Below are 16,572 nucleotides of genomic sequence, written 5' to 3'. Positions count from 1 at the left end.
ACATGCTGGAGGGACTATGTTTCTCGGCTGGCCTGGGAACGCCTTGGGATTCCCCCGGAGGAGCTGGCCCAAGTGGCTGGGGAGAGGGAAGTCTGGGTCTCCCTGCTTAGGCTGCTGCCCCCGCGACCCGACCCCTGATAAGCGGAAGACAATGGATGGATGGATGGACTATTTAATAATTTCATTGAACTAATTTAAACAGACTTATTAAATAAAATGTTTTTTATACATAATAGAAGCTTTGTCTTTTGTAGACATTTCCATTAAAGTTGTCCAGGTAAATTTTGGAACTAAATTGCCGTAAATTTGTCTGCATCATTAAAGAAAGCGATGAGAATGATAATTTGTCAGTTAATTTGCCAGAATTAGAAATGATAATTGTAGTAATTGTAGACAGTCTGGTGTTAATATTTTTGGATCATGTCATTCTTCCTTTCTGTTGAAGACCGCCTGATCGGTCTGCCAGAAGGTCGAGCTCGGAACCACAACCGGCCTCAGCAGGTGCCGGTGCTCTCAGGGAGCCACATCCTGGATGTGGCTGTAGGAGCTGAACACACTCTGGTGCTCTCCTCCACAGGAGACGTCTACACCTGGGGCAGCAACTCGGAGGGCCAGGTGCTCTGCATAAATTCAGTTCCTTTCTTATTGTTACTGTCAGTAAATAGATGTAGATGCATTCAAACCCTAAAGTTTTACAACAAATAGTGTGATAACTTTAGAACTGTTCATTTGAGCTTTGGGCTTTGTTGTGCAGCTGGGTCTGGGCCACACCAACCATGTAAGAGAACCTACTCTGGTGACGGCGCTGCAGGGCAAAAACATCAACCAGATCTCTGCAGGACGGTGCCACAGCGCAGCCTGGACAGCTCCTTGTGTGCCACCTCGAGCACCAGGTTTGTGTTGTAGTTCTTAAAGCCCAGTCCAAAACTCCTGATCCAGTCCTTGTGTGAATGATGGCAGCATTCACATTGTTTTCCTGTTTATAGTTTCTTCAGTAGTAAAACTACTTTTGCATACTTTGTGCTATTTTAATCAATAACATATCAAAACTTTCAGCTTGATTCAGAATAGTGCGCTATGACTTTTGTTTTTGTCACTTTTATACGGCGTATTTTAATATAAACTAAAATAATTTTCCATAGAAATACATTGAGATCTCTTTAATTTCTTCAAACCATTGTTCTCGTTGAAATTTTTCCTAACATACTTATTCTGTTTTTGTCTTTATCTACTTTTTAGCTTTATATTACCCTTTTGCCACTTTTAGCATTTTAGTTAGGGGTTTGCTTATTTGGGATTTTAATTACATTTTTGCACATTTTAGCTTTTAACTACACTTAAGCTACTTTTTAACTTTAAGCTAAAGTGATGCATATTCTAGCTTTTAGCTAGTGTTTTTGTATTTTAACTTTTTTGCTAATTTTAGCTTCTGTTTTGCTTGTTTTAACTTTAACAATTCAGCTTTAATTTCCACAAATTTCATCAGTCATTCAATACAAAGCATTCATATTGCATATTGTTTCTCTAGTTTCTTTATATTTTCCTTCCATTGTTCCAGACTTCCCTTAAAATCTTTAAAGTAGTCAGGAACAACTGTTCTCCAGACTTTCTGAAGAACTTTTAGACTTTTTCTTTGCCTTTGGCTGATTTTTAGCTCATGCTGAGCAAGACCAAGTTTTATGTTTAAATGGAGGTGGAGTTCTGTTTAATGCTCTAGGTAAAAATCCTCCTTATTGTGTTGGTTCCTCACATTTGTCCTGTCCCGGCGTCTCCTCCTCATCAGGCTCATCGGTTCCTCTCCAGCTGGGTCTACCAGTGGTGGTACCTCCTCAGTACAGTGGGCTGAAGGAGGTGAGCATAGAGGCAGTGAGGGCTCGTCTGCGTCTCCTGTACCACTTCTCTGACCTCATGTACTCATCATGGCGGCTGCTGAACCTCAGCCCCAACAACCAGGTGAGAACAGAATCACAACCCTAAACAGGACCAAGTCAGACTGCAGGTACTCTGATGTAATTTGGGTTTTTTGAAACCTCTTTGAAGACGTTGTTGTTTGAGATGGGACCAGTACAAGGAGGTATAAAGGAACGTGTAGTGACGGGGAACTGTTCTGCAATGCTGATAAGGCTAACCAAGTTATTCTTAGCTTTCATTATCTTTATAAACTGTTTGAAAACCTACATCCCAGGGCCAAAGAATATGCCAGCAGATTTTCTGTCCTGTCAGACGCCGCTTCCGGGGTAGTGGAAGCTCCACCCAGAGGTGGGGGAGTGCATCTGGAGGGTCTTTGGCAGGGCAGACATGGACCTCTTTGCATCCAGGATCGCAGTTCACTGGATCTCCTCTGGTTCTCCTGGGGCGACGCCAGCCCTCTGGGCCACGATGCCCTAGCACACAACTGGCCCCGGACCCTTCTTTACGCCTTTCCACCATTCAGTCTAATTTTTCCGACTCTCCTGAGGGTTCATCAGGAGGGGCATAGGGTTCTTATGGTGGCCCCCTTCTGTCCACCCCGACCTGGACTGACTCCAGCTCTGGGTTTGGCCCCTACAAGGCCGAGATCCACTTTCTCAAAGTATGATGGGGAAGTAGGGCATACAATAGCTAATGCATGGGCACCGTCCACACGCACGGTTTATGCTAACAAGTGGGCGGTTTTTGCGACCTGGTGCCATGGTAAAGGGCAGGACTCGGTACAGTGTTCAGTCTCTGACTAACTGGCCTTCCTGCAGGTATTACTGGATCGGGGACGGTCTACCTCTACCTTGAAGGTATATGTAGCCGCTATCTCCTGTTGGCATGTTGGGCTGAATGATTGTTTGGTGGGCCGAGACAGGGACATTGTGCTGTTCTTGAGGGGTGCTCAGCACTTGTACCCACCCAACCGCCCTGTGGCACCAGCAAGGGACCTTTCTCTGGTGCTTGAGGCCCTTCGGTTTACTCCGTTTGAGCCCTTGGCATCTACAGACCTCATAGACAAATGACCTTTCTGTCTGCTGCGCGGGCTTACGGAAAGGTCAGGCCCTTTCTAAGCAGCTGCTTTCACAGTAGGTTGTGAATTGGATTGCTATGGCTTACGCCTTGCAGGATCACCCACTGCCTGCAGGAGTGAGGTGCCACTCTACAAGGGGCATGTCGACCTCATTTGCTGCCATGACTGCGGCCTCCTGGAAATCACCAAGCACCTCTGCTCGATTTTACAGGGTAAATGTGGCTGTGCCCCATCCCTTTCAGGGAATCTTGGAGCAGCATCCAGCTACATCCCACTGAGGTAGGTGGGCAGTGGTTGTTCCTTGGGTGTTGCAGATTCCTCGTGCCCTTGTTGACATACATCATCCAGTGCTTGAAGCACTGCCTCTGGCGGTCAGTAGGGATAAAATGGAACAAATGTTATGACTGTAAGTACAGTTCTATGAATCCCAGATGACAGCCAGAGGGCTTGGTCCTGCAGAATCCTTAAGTCTCGCGAGAAGGTTGAGGGATTGAGCGCCTGGTGTCATGTGACTATATAGAGTCACGTGGGTCGCCGGCAGGTCACAGGTGACTTTGTTGTGATTAACACTCGATCTGCGCATGTGCAAGAATGATCATTCAGTGCTTGAAGCACCGCCTCTGGCGGTCATCCAGGATTCATAGAACTGTAGTTACAGTCGTAACTTTCATTTCTTCCTGCTGGCTTCTTGGCTCTCCTATCCTTGTACAGACTGTTGCTTTACATACCACGACCAGACATGTTTACTACACCAACTGAGACAGTCACAGCCACACAGAGCCACCTGTGTCTCTGCTCGGTCTTTTTAAGTTCGCAGGTTTATAAGTTTTGCTGGAAAAGTTGTAAAGATGGCTGCAAGTTGTTGGGTTTTTTTTTGACAATAACAGCAAAAAAAAAAAAGGTACAGGTTAGCACTTCTGATTAATATACAGTGTAAGTGTGAGCCAATACAACAACACAAAATGTCTTGTTATAACTTTGTGTCCTACAGTAATAACATTATGCCAATGAAATAAGTGTCTTGCAACATATATTCAAAAGAAAGGACAAAAAGAAAAAAGGGAGATGGGGTGTAATGAAGGGTTTCATTACTTATTATGTTACACTTAAAATGCTGAGGTTTGAGTAATTGAAAGAATACAAAGAGAAACAGATTGAAATCTTTATTTGTTTGTCGGTGATCTTGTGCAGTTTCTCAGCTCTCTGTGCCTTACCAGTCAATAAGGGAATGAGCCAGACAGCCCATTCATCTCTTGGCCATCAACAGACTTGGGCCATTGTTTGAGAAGTAGTCAAGAAATGTTCAATGTCATCATTAGGCAGAAAAGGATGCAGCTTAGGTTCTGTGCATGCTGAAATCCCTCTCAGGTCCGACATAAATGGTTGGTTGACTTACACCCTCACCTGGGTCATCAGTGTCATCTTGAGGCTGCACTGCACCAAGCTCTTGCTGCTCACCTTGATTCATTTCATTGACTTAAGTTGTATTTGGTGAAACTGGTGCTGCATACACTTCCATCTGTGCTCTTGACGGGAGGCCTCTTTTTCCATCTGTTGATCTCTTGCTGCTTGAGACCGAATGAGTGATTTAACCAAATCTGCAAGCTCCTCCATCTTCTCCTCAGGGTTGGTGGGTGCCACAGCCCCTTGGTCAGCAGATAGCTTTGCTCCATCATCAGACTCCATCTGTTGGTCGTACTTTCTTTTTTCTCTTTCTTTGGTCATCCTCAACTCCACTTTGTAACTCTGGCATCCTACTTCTGACACCACTTGTTAGGAAGGCCTGAACGGCTGGAGTAAACAGGAGACTTGAGGCAAAGAAAAGGCTGCAGACCCACTGGGTGTTTTATTCTCCAAAAACCCTGCTGGGAAGGTCATCATGGATCTCAGCAGTTCTCTGCATGAAGCTTATAATCCACTACCCCCTCCCATTAACAGACCTACCATAGACAGACAGGGTAAACAAAAAAATATAAATGCACTAACAATCTACAATAAATAACCAAAATATCCACATACTTTATTTAACAATCAACATCTATTACCAAGCAAATTTCTGAAAACATTCCTATAAATATAAATAGTCAATATTAAACATCTAAAGTGCAGTGTTCACTCCCCCAACACCCTTTCAATCCATAATGGTTTCTTATACCTGCCCTAACAGCATATATGACAGATTTCCAAATTTCATTGAACTGTACATCCTGATTTCTTTTTAAAGAGTGTCTGTTTTTTTTTTCCAGATGTAGATTCTTTAGTATTTTGTGTTTATGTTGTGAGTGTGGTGGAGCGGTTTTTTCAGTCTAGGGCAGGTTAAAAAATATAGCCTAATGATGCTGGCGCAAGTCCACAGCAGTCATGTAAAGGGTCTATTAATGGATAAATCTTTTAAAGTTTTTGTCTGGAGATTTTATGAGTCTGTTCTAACACTGACTGCCATTGTTCTTTTGTTATTTCTGCATCTAGATCATCTTGCTAGGCCACTTAGTGTGCGGTAGAGGCTGTTTCGGAGCACTCTGAGAGTTTTGTGTAGATTTTGGCGACAACGCCCTTTCTTTGAGATCTATGCGAAAGAACAGATTCCATTAATAACTCACTTGGTGAACTAGGATATAATGGATTATTCATTTTCACACACAAATATTTGAGCCTGTAGATACTTGAAAATTTGTGAATTAGGTATATAATATTGATCCTGTAGCTGAGGAAAGCTTGGGAATATCTTGTCAATAAACAAATCTATAAATGTGTGAATGCCTCTGTTCAACCTATCATCAAACAAGTTGTTAAACAACGGAGCAAAGCAATGGTTTTTGATAAGAGGGCTTAAGAAGGACCCGGCTTGCCAACCGTAATGTTTTTTCTGATCTGAGACCAGATTTTTATTGTGTGTGACAACTGGATTTTCTAAGGACCCAAAGTTTCCTGTTGATAATGTTGAGAGGGGAGGAGGGAACACAACTGTGTACTTCCATCTGTGTTGTAACCAGTAGGCTGCCATTTTAATATTACAAGCCCATTATTAAAGTTTGATATCTGGAAAACCCATACCGCCATCAGATTTTGGGTTCTACTTTATATACTTTTCTTATCCTTGGCATTACATTGTTCCAGATGCATTTGTTTATCATTTTATCAATGCTTTGAAAAAAACTATTTACAATGTAATTTGGAATGCACTGAACAAAGAATCTAAATTTTGGGAAGATATTAATGCATCTTTGGGATGTGCTGGAGAAGGCTTTGCACAGCGGTCAGACTACCATCATCAATGCAAGAGCTTGGTGAAAAATTAATGCAACATTGGATGGAAATAAATCTTGTGACACTGCAGAAGCTTATTGAAACAATGCCACAGAGAATGTGTGCCGTAATCAAAGTTAAAGGTGGTAACCTTTTTTTTTCGGCCAGGCAGTATATTTGAAGTATCTCACTATTTTAGAAGGTAATTGTTCAATTATTAGCTGGTTGCCTGTAATATTTATTGGGAATACCATACTCTTACCCATATTAAGCTTGTACCCTGATGTCAGAATTTATCCAAGACAGGCAGTATTGTAGAGAGAGACAGAGTTAGCAGAGTCTGATATGTGTAACAATAAGTCGTCTGCATACAATTAGACCTTGTGTTCCCTTCCTCCTCTAAAAACCCCTTTGTATACTGGATGTTTTTGCAGAGTAATGGCAAATGGCTCAATTGCAATTGTGAAAAGGAGGGGAGCCAATAGGCATCTTTGCCTTCTTGATCGCGTCAGCTCAAAGTAGTCTGGCTTAAGCTGATTTGTTTGTACCGATGCCTTTGGTGATACATAAAGCAGTTTAATCCACAATACAAAGGTGGGGCCAAAACCAAACTTTGACAGGGTAAAGAACAAATAGTCCCACCCCACCCTATCAAAGACTTTTTTTAGCATCTATGAATATTAATATCTTGTCATATAGCTTTGGGCTAGGGGAGTAAATTATAAAAAAAATAACCTATGGATGATGTGCACCATTTGTCTGACCTTGATGAAATCATTTTGGTCCTCATGAAATATGAATGGAAGTACATTTTCCAATGAAGACAAGATTTTAGCTAAGATCTTTGCATCTACATTCAACAGGCTTATTGGTCTATATGAAATGGCTTTGGCTTTATCCTTGTATTCTTTATGAAGCATTGAAATAAGAGGCCTGATGGAATGTAGCTGGAGGAGGGCATACTTTCAATGATTCGGTAAAAACTTCTAACAGAAGAGGGTCAATCTCAGAAATGTATGTTTTATAAAACTCTGACGTGTATCTGTCAGGTCCCAGGGGCCTTGAACTCTGCAAACTATACATTTCTTGTGAGACTTTCTGTAAGGTGATAGGTGCTTCTAGAAGAACTAGGAACCTCTAGTCCTTCAAAGTAGTCCTCTAATAATGTACTGTCTGCAGGTAATTCAGAAGTATATCAGTTGATGTAAAACTGTTTAAATACTTTATTAATTTCAGATTGATTCCTTGTTATAGTTCCCAAATTTGTACGTATTTCAGCAATTTACCTGGATGATTCTTTTTTTCCATAACTGGTGAGCTAGGTACTTTCCAATTTTATTCCTGTGTTCGTAATATCTACATTTTGACTGATTATATGTGTAGGAGCCAGATATAAATACTTAAAGCTTAACACGAAATGTTATTTTGTTTTCTGTTACTTGAGTTGTTTCTGTGAATTACAATCAACATTTGAAGAAGATTAACATCTTGTTTTGTATGTTGTTTAAACTATTGCGTGGTGCCTTTTGATTGGCTGTTGACTAATTAGTTTAAGAATAAAAGCACTTGCTCATTGTAGAAGTCTGGCACCCCAGGAGTAACATCTTGATTTGACCGTCACTTTCTGTTGTGAATTTGTATGTTAATTTTGTGTTTTTTTTCACAAGTCCAGTAAATACTAAAAACATACCTGGTGGATTCAAGACCTTTTTTCTGGAGAAATGTGTCTCGTATGAAAGAGCTTTAAGGGGCTAGACTACTGACAGCTTGCTGCACTTACAGTATGCTTCACTGTTTCCGTTCTGGTAAAAAGGTTAAACGCCGTTTGCAAAGAGATTCTTGCAGCTAATACATCAGAAGAGGGGGAATTTGCATAGCATTGATCCAAATATGAAATTCATTCAGTTTTTATCCTTTTGAATTTTATTTAGGTTTGAGCTATATGTGATAATTTGACCATGTATATATGCTTTTAAAGCTTCCCACACTGTGCTCTTAGATACTTCTGTTGTTTTTAAAATTCTATATATTATTTTATTTGAGATCTAATTGCATCAGCATGAAGTTTATTTAACAGAAGACTGTTATTAATATGTTAAGTTTTACAAGACTGTCTGTTTATAAAGTTCAGCTGCATTTTCACTGGGGCATGATCAGACAGCACTATAGATGTATAATCAATGCATTTATCTAAGGAATCTACAAGGCTATAGTCTATTCTGAAAAATTAGTGATGGGGTTGAAAACGAATTAAGCACTTCCTTTGGGTTGGGTTTCTGTATCTCCATATGTCTACTGTTTTAGTTGATTCTAAGAATCTAAGAAGACTTTGGCTGAATTACATAAAGTCTAGGAGTTAGAAGGGGATCTATTCTTTACAGAGTCTTCAGTTGTGTGTCAGAACTAATGAATTTAGCATCATCACAGCTTGGAGCATAAATACATATTTGCTCAGATCACTGGTGTGGTAAAAATGTTCCATGTTACAATAATATAACATCCATTTGGGTCAGCCACAATATTTGACAATTTAAATGGAATAAATTTCCAAATAACAGTTGGGGTCCCACCTGATTTTGGGTTAAACCTTGAGTGACAAACATGACCAGCTGTGAGCTTGTTTTTTTAGGTGGGTTTCCTGCAGTTTTTAAGCTTTGTAGGTGAGGACGTATAATCCTTTTTTCACTGACCCATTCAGACCTTTACAGTTCCAGCTGACAAAATGTACCTCAGTCTCATCAGTAACCCTTCCTGTCTCTGTCATATTATGGACAAAACACTTAGTGTAAGGCATAAAGAATGAATGAACAACATCTTTGTGCATCCACTGGGAGAGAGGGAAAACTAACAAATACTTGAACAGAACACGTGGTCTAACCTCTCCCTGTTCCACCCCTACTGCATCTGATGGATGGTCTTAAAGAATGACCCTGAACTAGGGGTTTGATTTAAATCACTTTAATCTTCAGCTTCAGTTCTGTAGTAAAGATGTCACTAATAAAACCTTTATTCCTGATAACTTCAGACAGAAGATTAGAGCCATTTGCTTTGGTCTTAGTCCTGCTCAGACTAGCTGTTAGCTCATCAGGATTGTTAGAATTAAGCTTTATTTCTCAAAGCTGAGGTCATTCAAAGAGCTATCTATGGGTAAGATATTGGGTTCATACATTCATCAGTAAGTGTTCATAATCCTAAAAATGTCCACAATGTCCCTGTTTTATTTTATATGACCAATACAAGTTAAACTAAATACAATTCTGAGGACACTTTTTAAATACTTGAAAAGTAAATTTTAAGTCATCAGAATCATTGAGAAGTTTCTTCTGTTTTCTCGATTTAAAATAAAATGTTTCTATGGGCATACGACTCCTTTGATTGTGTTTTGTTTTGTTTTTATGAGGGTTTTCTGTGCCTTTCTCGTTTCATCTTGATCCTGTTCCCATTAAACTTTGATCTTGTGTTTAAATGGTTAATAACTGGGAGGAAACTGTAAAATGTATCAAAGGAAAAAACAGGTTTTGGGAGATCTTTAATTAATCTAAGCATGTTCTTTCTCTGTTTGTTAATGTCATTAGTATGAACAGTTTGAGTGTGTGGACAGAGAAAACACATTAGGAGTAGACGAGGCCTGAGATGCACTGTCTGAAAGTCAAAGAGCTCCTTGTTGTCTTTGTTTTTCTGCAGAGCTGCACCTCCCATTATAATGCAGGGACATGGGGTATCGTCCAGGGCCAGCTGAGGCCCCTATTGGCCCCCAGAGTCTACACTCTGCCCATGGTGCGCTCCATTGGGAAGACCATGGTACAGGGGAAAAACTACGGACCCCAGATCACCGTCAAACGAATCTCCACTCGGTCAGTACACCTCGGGACTTTGTGTTGAATAGTTTGAAACTATAACAAGTATAATACAATAAACACAAATCTATTTTTGCTGCAATTATTTCTGGTCCTAAACTTGAATAGGCCTGTGGAGTTTGTTGGCTGATGATAGATCATTAATGTGTAAACTTTATATATTTCTAATGATGTGAAAAATGATAACACTTGTCTATGACTTTTTTCTCTTTTGTGTTTGTCGTTGATGAACTCTATGAAATGTCTTCAGCGGACGGAAATGTAAACCCATCTTCGTGCAGATTGCGCGGCAGGTGGTGAAGCTGAATGCCTCAGACCTCCGGCTGCCGTCGCGAGCCTGGAAGGTCAAACTTGTGGGGGAGGGAGCAGATGATGCAGGGGGGGTGTTTGATGACACCATCACAGAGATCTGTCAGGTATTTACAGAAGACCATTCCTCTAGAATCCAGCTGTTTCCAGCTGTTTGATTAAGTGGATGTTTTGCAGGAGCTGGAGACAGGTGTGGTCGACCTGCTCATCCCCTCCCCTAACGCTACAGCAGAGGTGGGCTACAACAGAGACAGGTGAGGAGTCTAAATGACTTCATACTGAATAATCCCACTGTCATTGAGCTCATTGTTTCAATCGGCCTGCCTCCTGTGGTCCCTCCAGGTTCCTTTTCAATCCTTCTGCCTGCCTGGATGAGCACATGCTCCAGTTCAAGTTTTTGGGCATCCTGATGGGAGTGGCCATCCGAACCAAGAAACCTCTGGACTTGCATCTGGCCCCGCTGGTGTGGAAGCAGCTGTGCTGCATCCCGCTGCAGCTAGAGGACCTAGAGGAAGTGGACCTGCTCTATGTGCAGACGCTCAAAAGCATTCTTCACATTGAAGATAGTGGTATCACCGAAGAAAATTTTCATGAGGTGAAACTTCTCACTTTTTATGTTTTTATCCAGGGTGAACTTGACGAGAGCAAGAAGAACACACATTTTTAAAATCATGTCTCATCAGCCAGCATCACTGTGGGAGGTTGAAAGGTTTTAGTGACTCAAATATCTCAGTTACCAAAAAAAAGGAAACTACACTCCTGTACAGTGGTTGAGTGGTGTTTTAACATGAAACTTTGTTTGTCAAATCACAACATTTTAAAAGGATTTGAAGTTTTCTCTTTCATTCAGTACTTGTTTTTGATTAATTACATTGCCACAGTAACTCAAACGACCACTAAAAGTAATAGCACACTTGTGGCCGAGCTGTTTTGATGTATGGGTATAGGTATGGGTGCATTCTTCTTTTCGAGCTGCATAAACACACATAAAGAAACACACAGGCTCATGGGATTTATAGCTTTTACAGAGAAACCCACTTAAGAATGGCCAAACTTTTCCCTTATTGTTTGACTCTGTTTGTTTCCTCTCCTAATTATTTCTGAGTTTATAATTTAATGTTGATGTTGAATAACTCATTATTCCACCAAGCTTATGCTTTCTGTCTTTCTGTTAGCAAGATTACTGAGAAAAAGGAAAACTGTTTTGAGGAAATTTTCAGGAGATGTTGGGGTTGTCACAAAAAAACAAGTGATTAAATGTTTGTGGTGATCTGGCTCAGGATCTAAATGCTACAATATTTTAATGACTCTTTAGGCTTGGCTGAGGTTGGCTTTCTGCAAGGGCTTTCAGTTTGTTTGATGTTGCTGCAGCATGACTTGTTTAAGAAGAATTGCCTGTTTCTCTAAGCAAAAGGGAAGTCTGGGTCTCCCTGCTTAGGCTGCTACCCCCACGACCCGACCCCTGATAAGAGGAAGAGAATGGATGGATGTTTCTCTAAGAAGCTCCTGGAGGCTTCACTCTGCTTTGATTGGTTGAAAGTAGAAATACTTAAGGCAGCTGCTAAGTTTTAGTTTTGATTCAATACAGGAATTATAGTAAATGTTAAGAAGTCTGGACCATAAACAGGCGACAGGACTCTGAGGAGAAGTGATCTGATCTGTCCTGTGGGGTACAATCCCGTTTGATTCATGAGGAGTTTTTTTCAGATGATTCCTCTGGATTCGTTCATCGGGCAGAGTGCCGATGGTAAAATGGTGCCCATCATCCCAGGAGGAAACAGCATCCCTCTGACCTTCTCCAACAGGAAGGAGTATGTGGAGCGAGCCATTGAGTACCGGCTGCATGAGATTGACCGACAGGTAACAGACTGGGCCTCCATCACAAATTCAGGTCACTCTTTTTGCAATTTTCATAAAAATCCATCAAAATGTGTCTCATTTAGGAATAATGTGCTCTGTGTTTTGAAGCTGTACATCAAGCAATATAGATTCACCTAAACATGAAAAATGTGATTTTGGCGAAAGACGTGAAAAACCCCAGCCCTCAGATAATGGTTCACAGTAGAAACAACATTCAAAGTTTAAACAAGTCAGAAAGTTGGACTTTACATGACTGAATGAACACAGTTTTTACACAATCACAGTTAAAGTTTGAAGATTTGAATGTTGAACTGATAGTTGAGGATGCCACACTCTAACCTTTGGGCTGTCTGAACCTTAAAATATTTTGCAAGCAAACTCTTCTTATGCCCACAATTTGGTATAAATTATACACCAAAACATATGTTGTTGGTATTCTTTTACCCAGTGTGTTTCTCATTGCTGTAGGACTTAGTTTTCTCTCAAAGCCTCCAAAATGCAGAGAGTGCACACCTAAGCCTCCATAAACTTCAATTATGTTTTCTCTTCAAAGCTATAAAAGAAGAGTCGTTTTAAGAGTCTCTTCCTACTCACTGTCCAAATATTTTGAAGATCCACCTTCTAGTGTTTGCCCTGCAACTGTTTGTCTGAGACTTGGTAAAGTTAGTGTCAGCACTTCAGCTAGCAGAAAACATTAGTCTCAGTCAAGCTGCAAGATGTCAGGTGGAAAAAATAACTGTCCACAAAACAACAGTGTCCCCTCATCATCAGTGAATTATACATCACAATTTATGTGTCCTATGCTGGCAAAATGAGTCACAATATTAAGTTATTATTTTAAAATTTTCCTTCTCAAAAGCTTCAAAATGATACATAGTTTAAGATTTGGCGTTTTGTTTAGAGTAGATGTTTTTTCATCTGTAGTGAAGTCATTGGGAATTCCAGCTCAATATTTAAAAAGGGGAATCCCCAAGCTTCACAATAATGCTAAACGTTATGCAAAGGGATTTCCTGGCACTATGGCAATCAGTCATCAGTTTTATCAAAAGGATTATTTCTGAAAGGCAAATGAAGAAGATTATATGCTATTTTAGATAGTGGTGAAAAATTGTGCTTCCATTATTAAACATAAAATATAAAAATAAAAAAACAAAAAAAATGCAATGGATTGCATATGTCCCTACTTCTGAATGTTATCATGTCTTTAATCATCAAAAAAAAAACCCTGGAGATGAAGAATATTTGACTCCTGACCCTTGACCCTTCCTGACCACTGCCTGGCCTCTGACAGGTGGCAGCGGTGCGTGAGGGCATGTCATGGATCGTCCCAGTGCCGCTGCTGTCCCTGCTGACGGCCAAGCAGCTGGAGCAGATGGTGTGTGGCATGCCGGAGATTTGCTGCGACGTGTTGAAGAAGGTGGTGCGGTACCGGGAGGTGGACGAGCAGCACACACTGGTCCAGTGGTTCTGGCAGACGCTGGAGGAGTTCTCCAATGAGGAGCGGGTCCTCTTCATGCGCTTTGTCTCAGGACGCTCACGGCTGCCCGCCAACACAGCCGACATCTCTCAGAGGTTCCAGATCATGAAGGTGGACAGGGTGAGTCTGATTTCTGTCTTCTTGTCAGTCTCAAAGCTTATCTGGCCTGAAGAATATTCTTTCTTTATGAAGACCAGTCTTTGCTGAAGGTTCACGCTGCATTTCAGGATCAGAAAAAGAACTCTTTAACTAACTAGCAGTGGCAGGTGTACTTCAAGTTCACTTGTCAAAGCTAGCTTGTCTTCCTTTTAACATAGCACTAGCTTTCTAGCCGGACCGTTCTACAGCTAACACATTACAGCAGGCTGATTTAGCTCAGATTTGACCCCACTGCTAGTGTGAGCGACAGACAAGCTACATTCCCTGTTTGTTGCCATGGCTACAGCTGCTACCCCCATCAAAGGGTCTGAACCAAAAGCCAAGAAGGCTGTAGACCGTTCTTGACTTCAGGCAGGCAAACCCACAGGCGTGTCCGCACTGCTCCTCCATTCCAGAACAAGTCCTATTAAGGAGGCTGAGAGTGGAGACTATGAGAGACCATACCTGTTCACAGCTGCAAGTACAGGTCCAACCACACAACATGATGGCAAAGGAGCCCCGAATCATCCTGTCTCTGTTAGAAGGGCAGGTGGACAGGTCATGAGGAGGCAGAGGGCGATGCCAACTCCAACCTCTTCGACATGGACGACGTTGAGAAGTGAAGTGAGATTTATTTATATAGCACATTTCAGCAACAAGGCGATCCAAAGTGCTTTACAACAGAAACAACAATCAGGTACATGATCAAATACAGATAAAAACATCAAAATCAAATATAGAAATACAGAATAAAAAACATCAATCATGTATAATCTAAATGAAATATAAGATAATCTAAATAAAGTCATGAAACTAAACATATCTAAACATGAGCTAAGACAGTCAAATTAGTAGCTAAAATAATCTGAGTGAAATCAGGATAAAGTTAAAGCTGAACTAAACAACAATTAGGAACAATGTCACAAATATGAGCTAAGATAAACTACACTAAATGTACAGGAAGGCTAAATAAGCTAACATAAACTGAAACATGATAATGCTAAACTAAAGGTACAACATGGCTAACTGATAGTACTAAAGGCCCGCTGACAGCCAACATAAGGATAAGATAACTAAACTAAGGTAGTGAAGGATAAATCTGCTGTGATAGTAGCTGAGAGTCATGCCCAGCACATATTCTAGCGTTACACATCCGTCTGTCTCTTCAACCACTGCACTGATATGAATTTAACTTTCAGAAGCTAATCCTTAGGTTTACACATACAGCTTGTTCATTTTTGGATTCAACCCAATTCGAGATGGCTCCCACAGTTCACTGACCTGACAAAATACAAAAATGGCCATAATTCAGTCAATTATACAGATATTGAGCTAAACGTTTGCTGTGGTAGTATCTGAGTATCATCCTAAATACACACACAACATCTTTGCTTAAAACCTTGGCATCAACTGTGGAGTCAGCCCTGTTTGTCTGTTGGCAAAGTTTCTAATGAGCCACTGAAACTTTCAGGAAATAATCAGTATGTTGATCTATAGCTGATTAACCTTTGGAGCCAACTCAATTCAAGATGGCAGCCACAGCTAGTGGCACTGGGCGACATTGGACTACACAAAAATGGCCGTACCTCTGTAACTGTTACAGATATTGAGCTAAAATTTGGTGTGGTAGTAGCTGAGTAACACATACTTCAAGTGCTAACAGAACAAGTGAGATCACAGGAGATGTTGCAATACAGCATGAGACATGAGACTGCACAGCGTGGTTTTAAGGTTTGATGAAAACTGCTACAACTCCATCATTTTCAACTTCAGATGATCTTAGTTTCAAACTCTGGTATGAAAGGCAGCAGGCAATGGTGTTAGTTCCAGAGACAGCGCTGGTTTGTGTTTGACTGTTTGTGTTTGCTTGTTTTTCCAGCCATATGACAGCCTGCCGACCTCTCAGACGTGCTTCTTCCAGCTGCGTCTGCCGCCGTACTCAAGTCAGGCCACCATGGCAGAGAGACTGCGCTACGCCATCAACAACTGTCGCTCCATCGACATGGATAACTACATGCTCTCTCGCAATGTGGACAACGCAGAGGGCTCTGACACAGATTACTGACACTTCGGCATGGAAAATAAACAGATTTCCTGGAGTGACCAGGATCGGATGGTCTCATGTCTCTGGAATTCTCTATCATGGCTGCAGCCGTCGTAGCAAAGGACACGTTTCCATAATTTTATGCCCTTTGAAACAGAGCAAACCTTCATTTCTCTTAGCAGTTTTTAAATCCACACAAGAAGTGCTTTTAGTTATTTTCTTCCACCTTCAGGGTTTCTGCATGAAGCTGCGTTCATTTGTTTGAAAACGTACAAAAGATTATCAAGCAGCACAGGAGGGAAAGTAAGTTGTACATTGTGTAAAGTGTTTGATTAGGAAAATGTTTTGCATTGTATTCATATTTATTGTTTTCATGAGTGACGGCAAGTTTCCCAAAGCATAAAAACAACAATAAAAACATGCTGCATAACTAATCTGTCATCTGTCAGCAGTGCACCCACCTGGAGACATGAACAAATAACATCTAGAGCAGAAAAATCTGTTCAAACGGTCTAATTACCTGATTATCACCGCCGCTGAAAGTTGACCAGTAATGTTTTAGCCTGCCTGTCTTTCTTTTAGCAAAATATGTAATTAACCACTGAACTGTTCAAATATCAGGTTTTAGTTGATCAACTGCAACTAGAGGAGG

At 41.0% G+C, this 16,572-nt stretch overlaps 1 protein-coding gene across 5 annotated transcripts in view; it reads left to right on the top strand.

Annotated features, from left to right (window-relative positions):
* herc1 (HECT and RLD domain containing E3 ubiquitin protein ligase family member 1) overlaps nt 1-16,350 on the top strand; it is a 133,192-nt gene extending 116,842 nt beyond the window's left edge. For all 5 annotated transcript variants that reach the window (XM_037979943.1, XM_037979946.1, XM_037979945.1 and 2 more), the window contains exons 70-79: nt 446-615; nt 755-893; nt 1,784-1,953; nt 9,920-10,089; nt 10,343-10,508; nt 10,579-10,655; nt 10,744-10,996; nt 12,109-12,261; nt 13,553-13,858; nt 15,756-16,350. In XM_037979943.1, the coding sequence (XP_037835871.1) occupies nt 446-615; nt 755-893; nt 1,784-1,953; nt 9,920-10,089; nt 10,343-10,508; nt 10,579-10,655; nt 10,744-10,996; nt 12,109-12,261; nt 13,553-13,858; nt 15,756-15,941 (1,790 nt within the window). In that variant the 3' untranslated portion in view covers nt 15,942-16,350. The remainder of the gene's footprint in view (nt 1-445; nt 616-754; nt 894-1,783; nt 1,954-9,919; nt 10,090-10,342; nt 10,509-10,578; nt 10,656-10,743; nt 10,997-12,108; nt 12,262-13,552; nt 13,859-15,755) is intronic.
* Nucleotides 16,351-16,572: the final 222 nt, after the last annotated feature.

This window comes from Kryptolebias marmoratus, linkage group LG15 (assembly GCF_001649575.2).
Source record: "Kryptolebias marmoratus isolate JLee-2015 linkage group LG15, ASM164957v2, whole genome shotgun sequence".
NCBI lineage: Eukaryota > Metazoa > Chordata > Actinopteri > Cyprinodontiformes > Rivulidae > Kryptolebias > Kryptolebias marmoratus.
This window is presented reverse-complemented; position numbering and strand designations above follow the sequence as displayed.